The following is a 20,994-nucleotide window of genomic DNA, read 5'->3' on the forward strand; positions in this document are numbered from 1 at the left end:
ACTATGAAACCTGGAACTCTGAATTTGCCATGGTGGGGAGCACCTCAAGATCCAGGCACAGGCTGTATCTGAAGAAAACTCTGTGAAAAGGACTGGGATAGCTCAGGCCAAAGAAAGACCCGACAAATGGGATTGCATGACATTACTGTGTACAGCCAAAGAAGCAATCTGGTGATGAGGCAGTTTGTATACTGAGAGAAATCCTGGCTAGTCATGGCACTGACAGAGGCTTAACATTTAGATTATATAAAGGGCTTAAAAGAGTAAGTTTGGGGCTGGAGAAATAGTGCAGTGGCTAAGAACACTTACTGACTCTTGCAGAGGATTTAGACTTGGTTCCCAGAACCCACACCAGGTGCCTCACAAATACCCATGACTCTAGATATGGACAGACAATTCTCAAATGATGAAGTTAAAGCATCTAATAATCCTATGAAAAATGTTCATTATTCTTAGCCACTTGGGCAAGCCACTAAAGCAACATTGAGATCCCACTTCATCCCAGTTACAAGAAAACAAGTAACAACAAGTGCTGGCGAGGATGCAGGAGACAGGAGCACTTGCACACTGGTGGTGGAAATAAAATTAGTTCCTGTTTCTCCGCATGGTGAAAATTAGGGGCAAAACTCCCCAGAAACAAAAAATACTGCTACTGTATGACCAAGTACTATCCCTCCTGGGTTTGTAGCAGGAGGACATTACGGAGATGCTTACATGCCTTTATCTTTACCCATATTCACCATAGCTACGATTTGAACCTGCCTAGGTGTCCATTAACAGACAGTGGGTGAAGAAAACACAGACTACACACCTGATGAGGTTTTACTCAGCCATAAAAAGAATGACTCATGTTGTTCTTTAGGAAAATGACAAAGATCATTTATAGTAAGCAAAATGAATCAGACTCAGATAGACAGACAGTGCATGTGTCCCCTATTCTCAAACTCCAGCTTTTATGTAGAGACATTAAATTATGCATGTGTGTAGACCGTGGGGGCACAGGGGAGACTGGGAGAATGAATGAGAATAGTAAGAGGGGAGGGGGGAGAGTGTGAACATAGTCCAAGTCCTCGATGTACTTGTCCGAAGATGCCTTCATGACCTGTCACTATGTACAGCGAATACTGAGGGAAGCACATTCCAGCAGACTAATGCCAGTCAGCACAAAGACCTGCTCAATCAACAGTGACTAAAGTGGGGAATAACGTGGCCTGGGGGTCGGGAACGGCTCAGCAGGTAAAAGTACCTGCTAAGCATATGATCTGGGTTCCAATCCCCAGAACGTATAAAAAAAGCCAGACACACCGCACGAGGGTTTGTAATACCAGCGTTCCTCTGTGGAGCAGGGAGGGTGAGGCAGGAGAAGCTCTGAAGGCTCGTGGGCCGGCTAGCTGTTGGTTTTCTGTGGGAGAACACCAATGGTCCTATCTCGAACAAGGTAAGGGGGCAAGGAAGGACCGACAACCAAGTTTTCTTCTGACCTACACACATCACACATGCACCGGGTACGCATGTTCATGTACACACACACACACACACACACACACACACACACACAGATAGAGAGAGAGAGACAGAGACAGAGACAGAGACAGAGAGAGACTGAGAGATTATGGATAATATTTTACTTAATCTTGATTGTCTCAGGTAAGCAAGCCCTGTGTTATTGGTTACTTCGTAAAGATGGCGTAGGTGCATAGAAGCTCAGACCTTGCGGTTTAACACACGAATGGTTCCCATTCTCTTTGGAAGATTATTGACTTTGCTACACCCAGACGGAGGAGGCCAAGTGCCATTAGACGGACCCCAGACCTCAGGTGACAGCTGCCTCTCTCCCCTCCAGGCATCCTGGTACTGCATTTTGGGTTGCAAAGCACAAGGGAGCTATGGGAAAGTGAGGCTGAACAGTACCCAGCTCCCCAGCTCAGGCGAATCGGTGAGTCCTCTCCTCTGCCGCAGGCCTTCTCACAGCCGTGTTAACCGCACCGCAGAGGTGCGTTCCCCCTATGAAGTCATTACTGCGGTGGATTGACACTAATTCCAACTCGAGTCACAACTAAGCTCCAACAGCGAAGGAGAAAGGTTTATCCAATTATGTTTTAATAGTCACACTGCCTTAATTTTCGGAGTAAAAAGCTGAAATGTTTCCGTTCACAGATACCAGCTGATGGCAGAGGCTTCTTTGAAATTAAAGGGTTGGAAACGAATGCAAACTACATTTTTGCGATCGCTGCTTACTCGGCCAGCGGGAAGCTCATTGGTGATGCTATTGGAGAGACGACAAAACCAATTCTCATTTACCCGCCTCTCTCTGCTGTCACTGCTCGGATGTACCTGACACAGGTAGAAGGAAGAAATGGATGCTATTTTCCTTTTTTTCCTTTCTGTTAAGCGTTTGCTAAGTAATTTCCGACGGAAGGAAAATTGGAGTAGACACTCCACAACGCCTGTGATGCATATTTTCCATGATTGCGGCTTTACTTCATGAACACTAGTTGTTGCTTCCCCCGTTAGTGAATTCTATAGAACCCTTTCCCCCAGGAGCACAGATGTAATTTTAGACGTTTTGGGAACCACTACAATACATATAAATAAATGCTATCTGTTACTACCCAGAGTAGCAGATCTCACCCTGGGGCGATGTTGTCACTGTCTCCTGACATTTTTGGTTGTCACAACCTAGTGGGATGCCACTGGTGTCTAGTGAGTAGAGAGGCACCGGGAATGCTGATAAAACAACTACACTGTGTCAGGAATGGCCTTCTGCAACAAAGAAGTACCCAACGCGTGCTGGGGAGGTAACGCAGGAGTAAGAGAATACTAGCCCAGCATGCACGGGGATCCAGGTTCAATCACAAACACTGAAAAAAAAAAATCCAATACAACGTGTCAGTAGCACCAGCATGAGAGATACCGACATCTAGAGACTGTTCTTCATTCTGTGGGCATCCATCTACCTACCCACTGGCCATCTTATCTGTCTGTCTATATATACATGCAGCTATATATGTACACAGTATACCTGCACATACATATGAATTTCTACATATTTTTCTTAACCATATATACTGTTTAACATATTTCCATTTAATACATTTTTTCTATTGGATTAGAAACTTTTCTATGAAGTACTTTTTAATGATCTTATCTCATTGAATTGCAAATTAAAAAATAAAATATAATTATAAAATCCCCCCTTCCCTTTCCTCCTCCTAACCATTCCCACACCCCCATGAAGTACCCTTGAAGAATTCATGGCTTCTTTTATTTAACAGTGTATTGAGTCTTGTGGACATGTTCTTGTAGCCTTAGGAATTCCTTACTGCCAGACTGAAAATATTTCAGTATTTTGTTATTACAAAAAAAAGCTAAAATACACATTGCAGCAGCATATAAATCTTTAGCAGCACCCATGGCTGCTCTTTGAGGGTAAATTTATAGAAAGGAACATATTGGGTCAGTATAGATACAGATGGACTCAAGTTCAGATTCAAGCTTCACACTGTAGCCACGTGGTACCGAGCAAGTGATTTTATCTGTGAAGTGAGGGCAGTTGGGTATCCACGGGTCTTAGGAATGTCAATGGAGTTATGTTTGTCAACTGTTTAGCCATAGTGTGTGCCTGTCTCTCAGTGCACACTGAGTACCAGTATGAGTTGTAAATCTATTCGAGGTTAATCTCGCTGAAGTAGCTGTCGTCTGACTGAAGGCGGGCGTGTCAGCCATGACTAGGACAGAGGACTGACTCACTGACCCAGGTCTGAAGTATCTAATTTAAAGCCTATTGCTGGCCGAAGAGTGGATGGCTTTCTAAATTGTATCATATTTCTATTGTGTGGTGCTATTTTTTCCCCTTAATAGTTGATTAGTTATCATAAGCTGAGATCTCACAGGCCTTTTATACGGTCACATTTTTCAAGGAAAATTAAATAGAGAGAATTGCTAGAATTCCTCCAGCACTGGTGTAGCATGTCACACTGCCTCGTGGTTTTCTGGTATCTTGATTTCTTTAGAACTTAATATATTCTCCAATTTACAGCCATGGAGTTATTGTGAGGCGCTGAATATTTCATCAGGACTTAATTTTTCTCCAGGGAGTGGTTTGACTCTTGGGTTCTATTTGGCAGAACTTTCATAGAAAGTTAATAAAATGAAGTCCAGGCTACACCGCTGGGATAATGAGAAGTTCTATGGAGCAGTGACCCATGTCTCTTTATTGACACTCCATTTGCAGTTCTTTAGGTCACCCAAGAATGCTGATGGGCATTCTCCCACAATGCCAAGTGGCTAAAGCAGAAATCTCTCACTTATTAAACCCCCTTAATTCTTAAATTCAAAGATCAAGATTTTATATATTCTAGGTTTATATAAACCTTTTTTTTTTTAAAGTACAATCTGGTTTTCATGACAGTGGTTATGACTGTTATGGACATAACCTGTTCATTAAAATGTATTGCTATAACTATTAGTAATAAAAGATGAGCTATTTCCTCAAGTGCTTCTGCTTAGCGTGGCCTTGGGGGTGTTCAGGTTGCAGTTTTATTCCACATTATTCTATAAACATTAATAAAGCCAGGTGGATCTTTACCAGGTCTTCCATTAAGTAGAACACCAGTAATTTAGTCTGTTTGGATTCTGTTTTAAAAGGAATCCTTTAGAATTATATAATTTTTGTAATTATTCTCTCCTCATATTGGTCTTATTTCTGTTTGCTATTTTTAAAGCAGGCAATAGTTGAAGAATATATTATAAAATATAGAAAAGTAGCAGTCCGTGAGTGGATTCTAGTTTTGATCTTAGGGATTGTGATTTGAGTCCAATTGTTTTATTTTTTCCTACTTGTAATATATTAGACCCAGTGATACACCCCCACCTCCATCTCATTAAACCACGATTTTGTAATATAGAAATGGTAAATATCAATTAGCAAGATATCAAAGAAGCAACAACAACCAAGGCTCTCTCCATCTCAGGCCTTTAAGCCCCTCCCTCCGTTGCTAATGGACACAGCCTGCGTCTGTATCTTTGCTCCTGTGCACACCCTTCAAGGAACCTCCTGACCCCTCTTTGACATGCTGGTTTCTTCAGCTTTCAGTTTCTGTTCAGTAACAGGGCTGCTGTATTTATGTTCTATTCAGCTAAGTCTGTTTAGAATTGCATAGTGTCCTGCAAACCCACAATTATCAACAGCAAGGCAAAAGAGCCGGCTCCCTTCCCCAAGTCCTCACCAACACTCGCTGCCATCCATCTTTCTGATAATGAGCCATCCAGGAGATGGGAGGTGATACCTCACATGGTTTTTACAAGCATCACTTTAATGACGTGTGCACCGTGGAATACTATTCAGCCTTAAACACCAGGGAAGCCTGGAGGACGTGAAGGGGCTAAGCCAGTCACAGAGAGACAAATGTATGAGGTCACTTAATGATGGGCTCTAAGAAGGTCAAGTTCACAGAGGAAGAGACTAGGAGGGTGGTTACAGATGTCAGGGCTGGGGGTGGGTAGGGCAGGGGGGAGACATCGTCCAGCAGGCATTTAAGTTAGAGGTAGGCAGGAGAGAGTTTCAGTGCTAAAGTAATTATACCTAATACTCGAATACCTCAACAAGTAGAAGAAATGACTTTAATGCCACCGATGTGAAGAAGTGTACATTTGAGATGATAAATATGCTAATTAGCACAATTTGGTCATCCATTATGTATATACTCACCAAAACATCACATCTGTTATACATATATTCACTCATTCATAATACATACATACATACTACATACATATATACAGTTACTATTTGTCAGCTTGGAAAAACTCTGAAATTTCATTGTCCACTCAGACAGTAGCTCTCTGTGATGAAACGAGGATCTTCTTTTGATTGTTGAGGAAGCAGATGCATAGACTCCTCCTGTATTCCAGGCAGGACCCCTTGGGCAGCTTCAGCCACACCCCTGAGCGTTCTTAGGGAGCAGATCCTAAGTCTGACTCTTGAACATCTCTCAAGTACTAGGCATTGCTCTGTGCCCTTAAGAGCGGCATCACCGTGGGTCCCCGTCTGCTCCCTGTCTCCTACAGGATCCATCTCTTCCCCTCTACCAACATCTGTTGTTCTCTGTCAGTTTTCTCTTGGCTCTACCCAGCTGGCGTGTCAGCAGGTCTTCCTGGTGGGACTCAGCAGAGTCCAAGGATGGAAGATGCATGTGTTGCCACAGTCTTCATAAGGGTGGTAGGGAGGGAACTGTGACTCTCACAGTTTCCCATCTCCCAGATGAGTTCATCAGAACCCATTGCCATATGAATGTTTCCCTTTGCCCATGAGTTTCAGTTTGAAAGATAGCATCATGGGCGACTCAATCAGCATTAACTGTCTACTTGGCACAGCCTAGAATTACCTAAAAAAGAGTCTTATCTAGCAACTGTCTTCATCAGGATGGTCTGTAGATGTGTTCGCAGGAGGGGCCAGCCCACTGTGATTGGCACCATTTCCTGGGCAGGTGATCCTGGGATGTGTAACAGGATGTTAGTTAAGGAGATGCCAACAAGCAGTGTTCCTCCATGGTTTCTGGTTTGGGTTCTGCCTAAGTTCCTGCTCCGACTTCCCTCAAGAGGGACGGCATGATCTGGAGATGTAAACTAAAGTAAACCCTTTCCTCCCATCAGTTGCTTTTCATCAGAAGGTTCTTAATCACAGCAACAAGAAGGGATGCTAGAGCAATAGGTAAAAAAAAAAAATTAAGTATATTCTCTTAAGAGTTTCAGCTCCTCTCCACTCTCTTAGCGCTCTGTGATGGGCTAACGTCTATTTTGCGTCAGGCTCCATGCTAAATGTAATGCCATCGCTCCTTCCTGTGAAACATCCCTTTTGCTCATCTAGATCGTCACCACGGTGGTGACTGGGCATAGATAATTTTACTCCTGCTTTCAGCTAAGATCCTGATTGTACACCAGGGAGCTAGCCTGACTCAGGTAGGGCAGGCATGAGCTGTGGGAGGCCGTGGGCTCAAGGGAAGACTACACTTTGTATCCTTGATTCTTCCTGTCTTGCCTAAGTGATACAATTTTTAACCAGATTCTTCTTCTAAACAGTGGGCCATTAGCCTTACCATCAGAACTAAACTTTGAGTGAAGTCCATCTTGCTTTTAGATGGGGCTATGAAATACCCCCAACTCGAGCCAGGTACTCACCCTGGCAATAAACAATGCTGTATCATATAGTCAAATTGGTCAGCATCCTCCTACAGGAGGACTCAGACATCGCCAGAAAAAGATTTTTAGAAGGAGTAAGCAGAACACTTTGACTACTTAGTCTGCCCCAGGTACTCCACGTGAGGGATCCTAAAATCCTAGTGTGTGGAAATGTGAGTTGGGGTGCTGGGTCCCACCATCAGAATTCATGATTCATCAGGATCCAAGGATTTTGCCTTATTTGTTTATTTATTTACACTTTGCATCTTGATTGTTGCCCCCATCTCCCCTCACAAAGCCCATCTCCCATACCTCCTCCTATTCTCCTCTGAGGACCCCTGGGTACCAACCCACGCTAGCATCTCAGGTCACTGCAGGACTAGACAATATCCTCTATGACTGAGGCCAGACGAGACAGCTCAGTTAGGGGAAAAGGATCCTCAGTCAGGTGATAGAGTCCGCTCCAGTTGTTGGGGGGACCTTCATGAAGATCAGGCTGCACACCTCTTACATATGTGCCTGGGGGGCCTAGGTCCAGCCCATGTATGCCTTTTGGTTGGTGGTTCAGTCTCTGGAAGGGCCCAAGGGTCCAGGTTAGTTGACTCTATTGGTCTTTTTGTGGAGTATCTATCCCCTCTGGGTCCCTCAATCCTTCCCCCCAACTCTTCCACAAGACTCCCCAAGCTCTGTCTACTGTTTGGTGATGTGTTTCTGCATCTGTTCCAGTCAGCTGCTGAGTGGAGCACCTCCAAGGACAGTTATGCTAGGCTCCTGTCTGTAAGCATTGCAGGGTATCATTAATAGTGTCAGAGATTGGTTCTTGCCCATGGGGTGGGTCTCAAGTTGGGACAGTCATTGGTTGGCCATTTCCCCTCAGTCTCTGCTCTATAATTCTGGGTAATTCTGGTGGTCTTGGGCTCATATGGTGAGACCTCTTATTTTTAACAATGGAACAAAATATCGTGGTGGGAACTGGGTAACTGACATATAGGTAGACCAGATGTCAGAAGATGATGATGAGTCAACACTCATCATCAAATATCTGGAGTGGAGCAGGAGGAACGGAAGTTAATGACAGTCTTCAGTAGGATGATCGTGGGAGTGAGGACTGAGGAGACCTGAAGCAAGGTAGCCAGCAGTTCCCCAGGAAGAACACCTGGAAGAAGGAACAGCTGGAGCAGGAGCCCTAAGATTTTCAGGTGTTCTCCCACTCGGATAAAGAGCAGGTCACTGTTTATGGCTGGAGCATAGGGATCCACAGAGAGCAGAGGGAGCCATCTGACATGCAGGACAGTGGCTGGCAGGCTTTTTTTTTTTTTTTTTTTTTTTTTTTTTTTTTTTTTTTTTTTTTTTTTTTGCCTTGCCTAGAATGGGCAGCTACTGGATGGCCTTGATTCATGCTGTGTCTTCTATTAGATTCCAGGTGACTTCTATTTTTAGACATTCATCTGGCTAAGTTGGGAACAGATATGGAGAGAAGGGACCAAACACTCCCCTCTGCTGAATTCCAGTGAGAGGTGGAAGAGGCTTACCTGTGGTGACAGGAGCCAATGTGCAGAAGGGGGCTGATGGGAATTCCTAACCAAAATGACGGGGCGAGAGAAAGAAGCATTGACTAGAAGGTTAATCATCCAACCAGAAGGACAGAGTTAACATTTTATTTAAATATGAAGCTATATGGTGGATCCTAGGACGTGGAGGGGAAAATTGAAAGTTGGGGCCATGTTGGGGTACGATTCGTGCGTTTGGGGTTTAGCAGAGAGATATGGACGTGAGAAAGATCTGAGATAGTGTGTGATAGTTCAGACCACATACTATCACTAATTCTGTAGACAGAAAAGAGCAGCCCAAGGTATCACTAAACTTGTATTTTCATAGAAAGAGCAGGGAAAGAGCAGGGGCTAGCAAAAGCACCTGGAAGGGAAGGTGGCCACTGAGTCAGGAGTGAAGCCTGGTGTGTGGAATTCTGGAAGCTGTAAGTGGGTCATTTTCAAAGAGGAGATAGCTAACACGGTCCGTTAGTCTTTGAGGATGTGTCTTCTCATTTTAACCAGCCGCCCTCGAAAAATCTGTTCTGTCCGGTGCTGTTAATTATTGGTACACATACAGACATTGCAGCACTTCCTGTTAAAAAGTCAGCGATGCTTCATGAGTTCATAAACCTTATTATTGCTGTTGTTGTTGTAATTGGCACATCTTGTTTTGCAGTATTCTTTAGATTAGCCAATAACATTCTATAAGGCTAACACCTTATCTGTTAGGCAACCTGGGCTTTTAATACCATGACTTTAAGAGGAAGGAAGGCTCAGTTGTAGATGTACCAACCCGAGGTGTTTCGGTGACTGTTGCTGCAGCCATTTGATTGGTCATTTGCCGCCCACAGCAGTGACTCATTGGATCCCCTCTGGGACTTGATGACTGTTCCGGCTCTGTGCTGCCTCTCAGCTTCTCAACATCCCATTTTCCTCACCCGCACACAGGGTGCTGATGGGGATAAAGGAGCAGGCAGTGGCATAGGCCTGAATACTTAGTGTAGAATTTTCATCTAGAAAGTTCCATCTGGCTTCAAGGCCTCACAGAACCCCAGCCCTGCCTTAACTTCTCCTTCAGGTGGCCGGCTTTTTCCAGTTCTGACTCATCACTCCAGCCTTACTTCAATGTTCTCTGACCATCTCCCATGTCTTGTCCTCCTCATAGTCTCGCTAAACTGTATCACCCGGGACTGTCGCATGGACGGGGAGGGCATTCCTAGGCTGACAGGTTTTTGCTCCTCCAGTGTTCAGCACAAAGCAGGGTCTTACTGCTTGGTGAGTTAGGAGGAATCACTGGACAGACTAGGGAAGTTCTGGCCTTGTAAGTTTTCCCCATGAGTGGATACCATTCTAATAAAATGTCCTTTCTGTGCTTAATTCTATGAATTTATTTATGCCTTATCATTTGAAGCAGTCTGGAAGTCATTCAGTGAAGGTTTATGTTATGTCTGTATTTAAATAGAAGAATTTCCAGAAATTCCCTTAAATATATTCTATCAATAGAAGGTCAGTTGGTGATAATTTTTTTTTTTCTACTGAGCTTCTAAAGCTTCACAAGTGAAATTATTTTTCCCAGCACTGGATCTGTTAAACTTAAAAGATATGGATTCTTGGAAAGCGTTTCTGCTTTATTCCTTACCCTTTTCAGCTGCCAACTCTTTGTTGCACAGAAGCTCTGAAAGTGTCAGTCAACCGGGAAAGAATGAAATATATTTCATATATATCAGGTTGGGGAAATCTGATTGTTTCTCTTGGAGCAGATTGTTCATTATAACGGTATCTATAATAAATGGGGCATACTGCTGAGGCGGACGGAGATGAAATTAATTTGGCTCAGATGTGATCTTTGTTTTGCTTATGAGGATTCGAAACATCCTTACAGAGTTTCACATTTCTATGCAATTAAGAAATAAAAGGGATTTCAAAATGCACCTGCCCCCACTGCGAGTGGTCATCCGTGGCTACCCTGTCCCCTCACTGTGACCTCATGGGGCAGAAAGGCAAATGTAGAGTTAGTGTGTTGGGGGAGGACCGTGTCAGAATTCTGCCTGAAATAGACATGTTCCGAGCGAAAAGGTCCCTGAGACAATGTGAGTTTTGTCACAGGTCGCGTATCAGATCGGTAACTATGAGATGGCCAAGAAAGTCTTCTCACCAGTCTGGGATTATTTCGTTGCCGCACCGCTACAGGACGAGCAGTCGGTTATCTGTCTAAGCAACATCATGACAATAACGCAGAGAAGGTAATTAGAAACGTCACGTTAAGGCCCCCAAATCATTTGTTTTCACTTTTATATCGGGATAGCCCGTGTACAAGTATATCTAATCGGAGTTATAAGGTGCATATGCTCTAAGGTTCTCTCTCCGTCTTTCGTCAGATGCGTCCTTTCTAGAGTCAGGAAAAACAGTGATAAATAAAGTGATAGATGAACAGCAATAGATAAAGGTTTCGGGATAAAAATTCAAGGGGCAGCAGCTAGAGCAGAAAACAATGGCTACTCAGTGGAGACGACAGGGGACTCAGTCGGGAGAGGATGGGTTAGGGAGAGGGCCTGACGTGTGGACTGTGGCTAGGAAGGTTTCGGCCTTTGCTTCAAGTAGGCTCCGAGGATTAGACTCTCAGCAGTTGCCGACATGCCAGGAGGACCCACAGAAAACAGCTGAGTAGCTTGTGACTTTTCTGCCGGTTTTCTTCTTTAAAGGAGCAGGACTTCAGGAGAGTCTCAGAACAGAGTATGTCCAGCCGGTATTCCAGGCTTTTAAAAATCCCCTACCTGCTTACAATGCTTATAACTCTTTGCCCCTCATAGATAGTGCACTTAAAAATTATAAATGTTAGGTAGAGTAAGGTGTGGCTAATACTTATTTACACTAAAAAGGCTTAATTCCATTTCAATTAAACAAATATAGACTTAACATTTGCCCAGTGCAAGGATTGTGGGTGTATTGGGAGAAAGATTTGAGGGGCATTTAAGAGGAGAAAGAGGCAGGAGTTAGGTTTCATGTACGTTGCAGTATAGAAGAGAGGGTGAGATGCAACCGGGGCTTTCTGGTGTTAATCGACTGGAGAGTCTGGCATTTACTAAGGGAAATGGGGTGTGTGTGGAGGGTGATAATGAGTGGGCTTGTGGAATTGTTTGGTTTTGCTTCTGCTTTTCCAGCAGGATGCTTTTGTAGGTCAAGAGATGGTAGTCAATGTTTTGTTTAGTGCTGACACTCAGGAGACGGTCATCCCTAGAGGTGGCAACTGGGAAATTGTCTGTGGAGGTCACTGCTGGAATCTTGAAAGGAGCCTTGTCTTCCAGAGAATGATGGTTGAACTTTAGCAGAAAGGAGCCAATCCTGGTACTGAGCACTGGTGTTGCCTTTGTTGAAAGAGAGGATGTAAGAACTGCAGCCAAGGAAGGCTATCAAAGGGGATCTGTCCAGGAGATAAGGAACCAGGGAGATGTGTTGCCAAGGGAAGTGGGGGGTCACCTGGGGGGCCGGCCTGCTCTAGCATCTGCAAGTGCTTGGTCAGGCTCAATGAAATCCTGTGGAAAGATTAGGCAGGAGAGGAATCAGGAGACATTTAGAGCTGGTGATTTGAAGGCCACCAGCGAATTCAAGAGAGCAACTTACATGAGACCACGAACCAGAAATGATTTCGTGATGGGCTGAGGAATAGGGAAAATGAAAACCAATACCAAGAAAAGACCACTCATGCGTGGGAGAGGAGAGAGAAGCGGGCAGAGGCTTGAAGGTCAGGCTTCCCTGAAGGATTTTAGAGTCTAGAGGGAGGGGAGAGTTTGAAGATACACGAGATCTCAGGTGACAGCGGCACTGTCTGGCGAGAGTCACGGGGGTGTAGAGCACGGAGCTGGGAGAACATTCTATAGGGGCTTGTGCACAGAGGTATGTGCACGTGTGGACAGGAAGAGCTGAGGCGTCACTGAGCAGCACTGACATCTCCCAGCTGATGCAGAACTTTGTGGTGACGCCCAGTTCCTGATGGCTCAGAGTCTACTTGATTCACGTTGGTGTCCCAGGGCCTAGGGGAGTGTCCTGCACATAGCTTCAAGCAAATGCTGTTTTGAAAAGACAAAGGAAAAAAATTATAAATAAGTAATTGGTGTTGTGATAAGCTAGAAAAATTGGACAGTGATGTCCCTTACGGGGTCACAGGATGATATAAGAGGTGGCAGAGACTAGGGCTCTGGGAACCTCAATAGTGGAGAGACTTACTGGGCCCTGGGGTGTTCAGGGTGTGCAATAGAGCCAGAAAGTTTTAAGTGGGATGAAGGCACCTGTCAAGGTGCTGAGGGTCATGGCGAGGCCAAGGGAAAAGCGCAGGGTGTAGGGCAGGGAAGGACAGGAGAACCAAAACCCTCCTGCTAAGGGAATCCAGAGTTCATAGTGGTGGGATCAACTTCAAGTGTGAATTAGTGATGTCAGGCTCTTTCCTGCTTAATGAGGTTTAGAGAGAAGAAGGGCCTAATGCTTGAGTGTGAGGGTTTATCGGCTGCTAGGCCTCAGGGCATGCGCGTCTGGGAAATGAAAGAGGACCCACAGATTTCACAGTTCTGCGGATCTGTGGTTCTGCGGACTGCAATTTAGAAAAGGCAACGGGGAATAACCAGAGCCATTGAGACTCCCCTATAGCACAGCTTGCTTAGAATGCGCCCCATCTTCACACAGTTCCCCAGCTGGACCTCCGGGCCTGTTCTCCATCATGGTGACAGAACGGGAACCCTTGTATTTGTAAGAAGTAGGAGCGTTTGCCTCTGGTTTTTCTTACAGACTGGTGGCCTAACACCCCAGCTTCTTCACTGTCTTGGTTGTGAACTTGCCTTTGGCTTTCACTTAAGTGGACACCCGAGAACGGGCTGTTTCTGGTGCTGCCACCACTGCCAGGATCATTGCGCAGGCGCAGAGGATCGGCGGGCCCCAAACAGGCTGAGCAGATGCGCTCGGCTGGTCATTTCACAGCGCCACACTTAACACTGTTTCCTTCTTCTGCAGGTTTCATTCCAACATCTTGGCAGACACTTCTTCAATCCTCTTATACCTTTTCCTCAGAAATATCTTTGTGATGAGTGACATTAAAATCAAAGAAGAGAATCTCTTCTGTGATAATATTAAAGGCAACGAGATTTTCCCCGCCCAGCAGGTGAGTGAATGCCCCGCACGGAGACCCCTGTGACTCCACCCTCTCTCGAGGAAGGATTCCTTAGGGATCTTGTGTCCTTCCCAGTGAAAGGACCAAGAGGGCGTGGCTGAAGAGTCCGTATTATTTTATAGTCCAGGCGGGTCTCATAGTTCTCAATTTGTATCTCCCCTCTGTGGACACGACCAGTATATTCTTCAGAATTCCGATCCGTACAACGTGGACAGTGAGACACACGTGTGGTCCCGCCACCTCTAAGAACACAGTGGCCTCATTCTCACATGCTCTCCGTGCTTTTGAAAAATAAGCAGAGACTAGCACGTGATTATACTGTTCAGCCCCCTGCCTCCTTTAAAACTTCCCGTTCCTTAGAGGGGTTCTCATGCTGGGGTGGATTAACTTGCATGTTCTTTTGCATGTTCTTTGAAGTATGAGATTGCACGCGTACACAGAGGCAGGGATTTAACCACGCTCCTAGCAGTGGCCTCCCAGGGCATCTCTCCGAGGCTCTGTTCAGTCCATAGCCCGTAGTGCTCTGACTTTAAGCACGATCTTATGTCAGTCAGGCCTTCGTTCCAGCTTGGGTATCTTGGTTTTGACCTTTGTCACTGGATGTGGAAGCTTCAGACGTGTACTTTCTTACTCTGTTTTTTTTTTTTTTTTTTTTTTAACCTTTTCAATTTGCTCATTGATTAATGAACCTTGAGTTTGTTACTCAAAAGGCCTATGCCAGGAAAATGACTCTTCTCCAGTCCAGTCCAGTGTCCTCCGAGCTCAAGTTCTCAAAACCACCTACCTGTGTTGAACACCCTCTCTGTGTTGCCTTCAGTTTCTTTTCTGCCACGCCTAGTCTGAAAACCAAGCCATTTTGTTTCGCGAGAGAAGCACTCACGAGTGCTTCTGTGAGTGTCAGCCCCGGAAACCACCGTTCTGGTGAAAGCTGCCATCTAGCAATTTCTGCTTGATGTTTACACAGTCTCCTCTGTGAGTGGTGTGGCTATACATAGAAAACAACAAACTATTTCCTCAGGAGGAGGACAGAAGGGGGAAGAGAGGATTGCTATCCTTTTATAAGACACTGACATCACAACTCTTAAGTCTGCATTCATCATCGTTTCTATTTAGTTAGTGAAAATGTAAATAGAACTATTAATCTGGCTCGCCGAAAACATTCCATTTTCCAACAAATTAAGAAGCGAAATTAGACTCTGTTAATCAAGGGGGTGCAATATTATTGGTATATTACATTTTAATTATTGTTCACCACAATTTATGGATTTTTACATGAGTTTTTTTTCCTAAAATGAAACTACAGCCCTTTCCCCATTTTTTTTTGTCTTGCCAATAAAGACAATGGGCACATTTTCTGTCTGTAGTGGCTTTTGTCTTACAAAACAAGCTGGAGTTTATTCCAAGAGTATGCACATGTAGCACTAAGGGAGAGGTAGAGAGTCTTTTCTAAATTTAGAATTTCTTTATATTTCTATCTACATATATTTCTTTATGTTTCTTTATGTTTATTTATATATAAATAAATATATATATATAAATAAATATATAACATATATTTCTTTATGTTTATATCTCAACGACATCATTCATGTCGTTGAGCCCACGACGTTGACATCCACTCCCCTCTCTGGTCCCCGAAGATGTATGGGGTTGAGCGCCTGACACTCAGCCCGAGGAGCAGCGGTCCTAACAGCCGTCCTTCTGTCCGTCTGTCCGAGCAGGTTGCCAGACTGGTGGAATGTGAGAACGTGCTTGTGGCCCTGGAGCTCAGTAACTTCCTCAATGATGCCAACTTCGCCCTCCAGGCCGTGACCCAGTGCTACGGGCTCCTCGCGCCCATTATTTACCACAATATCGTACTGGTTCCTGTCATCCAGGTAAGGGTGTCCCCCTCCCCCAGCCCCCACAGAAGGTGTGTGTGGACGACAACTGGGCGATTCCTTATGGGGAAGAAGAGCAGCTTATCCTCCACAAAAGATGGATGGGCCAAGAAGAAGAAATGTGAAATTTCAGGAGTTAAGTGGAAAATGTCCTAACAAATTGTATGTTAGAAACACACACACACATGAAGTACAAAGTGTGTTGCTTTGAAAACACGCAGTCCCATCAGTGGCCTTAGTTAATTGCTGGTGACAGTCACCGCTCAGTTTTAAGAGTTCTTGCAGTTGCCACATTCTTGTCATTGTAGATACGTCAGCATAATATTTTCAACACACATCACTAAATCCACCACAAGGATGAGCATACCAAGCAGCCCGAGAAAGCTGTCTTCTTGGGGTTCGGGGCACAGGTGACATCTCATTCAAAGGGAGAAGAGACATTTTGGATAAACGGCAGTGAGATACCTAGTTATTCATCTGAAAGACAGAAGAAGCCGACCTCTTTGTGTGCTATGTAAAACTCTCCACCCCTGCCTAAGGATTACAAGTAAAAGATAGCAAAACTTCAGGGGGAAAAGAAACGAGACAAATGCAGGGAATGACACATGTAGTTCAGGGTTTTGGGGGAAATCTAGCCAATTATGATAAAATGTGTAAAAACAACAAACTTCATGAGACAAGAGGACCAGGACCAAGATCATAGGAAACCCTCGAAAGATTAGACTCAGAGTCAATGAAGCCTTGTGCGCTGGCTGTGACCTACTAGGTAAATGGATACGGTGTCTAATTACATAGTTCACAGAAAACCAAACCCACTCCATGCTCTTGGGTATCAAGTGTTTCTGGAAACATACGCTGGATTCACAGTGTAAGATCTGTAAGTCCTGTTGTTGGCGAGACACACAGGAGCAATGCCATCCTGACGCAGAGACAGGGAAACGTGAAATGTTAGAAGCCCCTGGGTTTTGATAAAGCAACTTTAATTTTAATTAAATTAAATCTAACTCCAAGCAAAATTAAAACCAAATATACCTGACACAGTAATTCTTCTGCTGGTGGTTTATTTAATAGAATACAAGTTTAATAAAAATTTAAAAAATGCATTTATTTGACAGCAACGACACTGAAAGTGTGACACAGAATAAAAGAACTGCTTGGGTGAATGATGGGGTTCCCACTACCCTGTGTGTCCCAGGTCCTTGCACTTTCCTCCCCTGGGGATTTGTTCACACAGATAGCCATAATGGTCATTGCCTTGAGATGTGCACTGTGGTCTCAAGGTAGTTGCTTTGTTGACCTTCTCAAAGCATGGCTTTGCTGCTGCTCATGGGGGCTGGGGGAGGGAGTAGGGGGCGGGGGCGGGCGTGTGTGTGTGTGTGTGTGTGTGCTTTAGCAAGCATGCGTGAGGGTGTTTGCTGCGCTGTTTGGTAGAGACAAAGTCAGTGAAGAGAAACAATAGCTGTGCCAGGCCTAAAACATTAGCCATGAGCTAGTCAATGTGAGGACAAGAGTTATGCTTGGTCCAGGCCAGATGGTAAGATGTAGCTATTAGCAGCATGAACTAGGGCTGTCCCTGTGGATTTGGAAGCGCTTTCCAGTGAGGCATAGTTGAAGGAAAAAGATAAAAGTTCAGAAAAGAGTATATAAAGGCTATTTTGTGAAATGACAGCAATTTTCTCTCTGGGTACATTTATGCCTTTGTGCACACATGCGCGCGCGCGCGCGCACACACATAAACACACACACACACACACACAAACACACACACACACACACACACACACACACGAATGTGTACGAGCTTTGAGAATTGACTAGGGCAGTTAGCATGATCTGGGGATGTGGCTTGCATTGGGGACAGAGTGTACACTAACCCAGAAGGGAGGAACTGAACAAGCACTAAACATCCTCACCAATGTTGCTAGACCGGTGGCTTGAAGCAGCTCTGAAGAACAGACATACCTGGGTTAACTTGCTCTTTGGGACCATCCGGATGGTAAAGGGCTCGCTCCAATCTCAGCTCTGCTTCTTTGATGACATCACTGTTCCGGCCTGTGCGGCAGGACTGAGACCCCAATCCAATAGTCTGGTTCTAGATCAAACTCAGGACCACACTCTGTGAAGCCAGGAGAGGAAGCAAACCCAGTATTAATTGCTATGAACACTCAGCTTTAATCTTAAGGGACTATCATTCCAAGTGCCTCCACCCCTCCATACTAAACCACACACAGCCTGATCCTCTCTGTCCTTTGCTGAGGTCCCCATAAGCATATGTGTGGCCCATAGTGTTTTGGGCCCACAAAGCATCTGGCCTCTGCCTTTTATAGTGCTATAAAATAGAGAAAATAAGCATTGCTTTATAGTTATTTGCATATTTATTTTGTATTCTTCACCAGTTTCCAAGTTTATAAAGATGGGCAATTCATCAGAAAATTGAATATGTCCATTTTATCTATGACTATTTCTTCTTACCCAACGAATATGCTATCAATAATTATTGACTGCAGCTTTGTAGCTGAAGTCATATTGACTTCATAGCTTAAGGCTAGCTTACAACTGATATGATTTACACACTACATTTTATACTAAATAAGATGATATTTTGACATAAAAATCATTGTGCTTCTATTTCTTTCTTTTTTAGATCTTGATAAAATGTATTGTGGTTTTGCAAGGAATACCAAGTATTATTCACTCCAAGAAAAATATTTCAAGCTTTGAAAGTATACAGCACATGATAGCTTGCTGCATCTTCTACATGACAAAGGTATTTATTTATCTCATCGTTTGTCTAGTATCATTAAAATGTAGGATTGGGCCTGAGTGAGGCAGTCACACGTCGGGATCCAGCACCCGCTTCTGGTCTCAGAGGGTGCCTTCACTAACTTTTAATTAAAAGAAATTCTTAGGAAACATCAGCATCCCCACAGCATCTTTCCTTAGACAAAGAGCCAGTGTCGAGGGATGGTGACTGCTCTTGAACCTTTCGATAAGACTGTGGTGCCCACAAACTCAGCCTTGATGTCACTGAAATGACATTTAGATATCATCTGGCACTATCTACAGTCACACAGAACACAAAAAACCGTACGAGATGAGTGACATAGAATGCTGTGTGCTGTATGCACATCAGCTTGTCAGGCTGTGATTGTGGTGGATGGAGTCTGCAGACAGGCCCCTACTGTTAAGGCCAGGGTATGGGTTAAAGCCATGGAACTTAGCTCTACAGAGACAAACAACAAGGGGTGGGGGAGGATAGGGGGTGGGTGGGTGGAGTGGTGGTGACCATGCCTTGAAGGACAGCACAGCACTTGGAGATAGAGGAGGGTGGATCTCTGTGAGTTCAAGGTCAGCCTGGTCTACAGAGCAGTAAACAGAGCTACATAATGAAACCTTGTCAAAACAAAACAATTCAACACCAAAACCAAAACCCAGAGATAGTAGCAACATTTTAATTAAAGGGTTAATCAGTGTCTTAGTCAGGGTTTTATTTGATGTAATAAAACACCATGACCAAAAAGCAAGTTTCAGGGAAAAGAGTTTATTCAGCTTATACTTCAACATTGCTGTTCATCACCAAAGGAAGTCAGAACAGGAACTTAAGCAAGGCAGGAACCTAGAGGCAGGAGCGGATGCAGAGGTCTTGGAGGGGCGCTGCTTACTGGCCTGTTCATCATAGCTTGCTCAGCCTGCTTTCTTATAGAACCCAGGACACCAGCCTATGGAAGGCAGCACCCACCATGAGCCAGGTCCTCCCACATTGATCACTAATTGAGAAAATGCCTTAAAGCTGGATCTCATGGAGGCGTTTCCTCAAGGGAGGCTCCTTTCTCTCTGATGACTCTAGCTTGTGTCAAGTTGACACACAAACCAGCTAGTTCAACCAGTGAATGAGGGGTATAATGAATGCTTTTATGAAATCAGAAAGTAAAAACCAAGGCAGCCATGAAAGGAAGAACAGGCTAGGTATACTCTCGGAGCATGAGACTGGTGTAATTAGTAATTATAATTGCTGATTCCTTAGTTAGGTTCTGTTCGGGGCGTTTGGTATATGCCTGGACCAATGGGCAGGCAGGGAAGCCCACGGCCAGTTTCATCTTGCAATGGAGTAGGCAGGATAGAGCCGCATGGAGAACAGCTCTCCAGCTCCAGTAAAGAATAGTAAATGGTGACACACACAGGAGGGTGGGAAGCCTGGAGAAGGCCTCACTTGATGGTCTTTAAGCAAGACGTCCAGACTCGAGTGCCCACTGGGGCCACACAGGCAAAATTATGTGTGGTTTTGGTTGGTATGAGGCCAGGCTGTTGGGTCTTAAGATAAACTTAACCTATAACAATTAAAATTTGTTAAATAAGTAATCAAGGTAACAACCCAGTTCTGTCTCATGAGCTTATGCTTTAGTAGGGGAAGACAGAATACATACACACACACACACACACACACACACACACACACACACACACAAATGGCATAAGCAAAAAGAAAATCAGTTATGGGAGAGACTTTGTGGGCTAGGCTTACCTTAGATGGGAAGGCCTGGACCAAGGGCAGGCAGGGAAGCCCACGGCCAGTTTCATCTTGCAATGGAGTAGGCAGGATAGAGAAGTAGAAAGTCCATTTATTTTTTTGAAAGTAGAAAGAGAGGAAAATTAAGCTGAACCTGTGAATTTTTGAATCATTGACCCTTTGCTGTGTTGGGAAAGACCAGAGATAAGTTGGGACCAAGGAGCCAAAGAAAGCTTTAAAGAAAGGACAGTCAGATGGTATGCAACCAAACAACCAACCAACTAACCAACTAACCAACCAACCAAACAACCAAACAACCAACCTTCCCAACCAACCAACCAACCAACCAACCAACCAAACCTACCAACCTACCAACCAACCAACCTTCCCAACCAACCAACCAACCAACCAACCTTCCCAACCAACTAACCAACCAACCAACCTACCAACCAACCAACCAACCAACCAACCAACCAACTAACCAACCAAACAACCAACCAATCAAACCAACCAGTCAACCAGCCCAACCAACCAACCAACCAACCAACTAACCAACCTACCAACCAAGTAAAACAAAGAAATGATATAAGACACTGAGCCTCTGTAACAAACAGATGTGATAAAGATAACAGAATGTGAGTCGAATCTAAAAAGACCACAGTGAAGAACTGTTCAGAAATGGTAAATGAAGTCAGAAGGCAGACCCAGCAGCCATCCCACAAGAGTGCCAGGAGTCTG

At 44.5% G+C, this 20,994-nt stretch overlaps 1 protein-coding gene across 3 annotated transcripts in view; it reads left to right on the plus strand.

The window, feature by feature from the left end:
• Nucleotides 1-20,994, plus strand: part of Cfap54 (cilia and flagella associated protein 54) — a 301,539-nt gene that overhangs the window by 68,242 nt on the left and 212,303 nt on the right. For all 3 annotated transcript variants that reach the window (XM_052165291.1, XM_052165292.1, XM_052165294.1), the window contains exons 21-26: nucleotides 1,844-1,936; nucleotides 2,158-2,343; nucleotides 10,818-10,954; nucleotides 13,713-13,860; nucleotides 15,591-15,746; nucleotides 18,394-18,516. In XM_052165291.1, the coding sequence (XP_052021251.1) occupies nucleotides 1,844-1,936; nucleotides 2,158-2,343; nucleotides 10,818-10,954; nucleotides 13,713-13,860; nucleotides 15,591-15,746; nucleotides 18,394-18,516 (843 nt within the window). The remainder of the gene's footprint in view (nucleotides 1-1,843; nucleotides 1,937-2,157; nucleotides 2,344-10,817; nucleotides 10,955-13,712; nucleotides 13,861-15,590; nucleotides 15,747-18,393; nucleotides 18,517-20,994) is intronic.

The sequence above is a fragment of the Apodemus sylvaticus genome, chromosome 20, assembly GCF_947179515.1.
Source record: "Apodemus sylvaticus chromosome 20, mApoSyl1.1, whole genome shotgun sequence".
NCBI lineage: Eukaryota > Metazoa > Chordata > Mammalia > Rodentia > Muridae > Apodemus > Apodemus sylvaticus.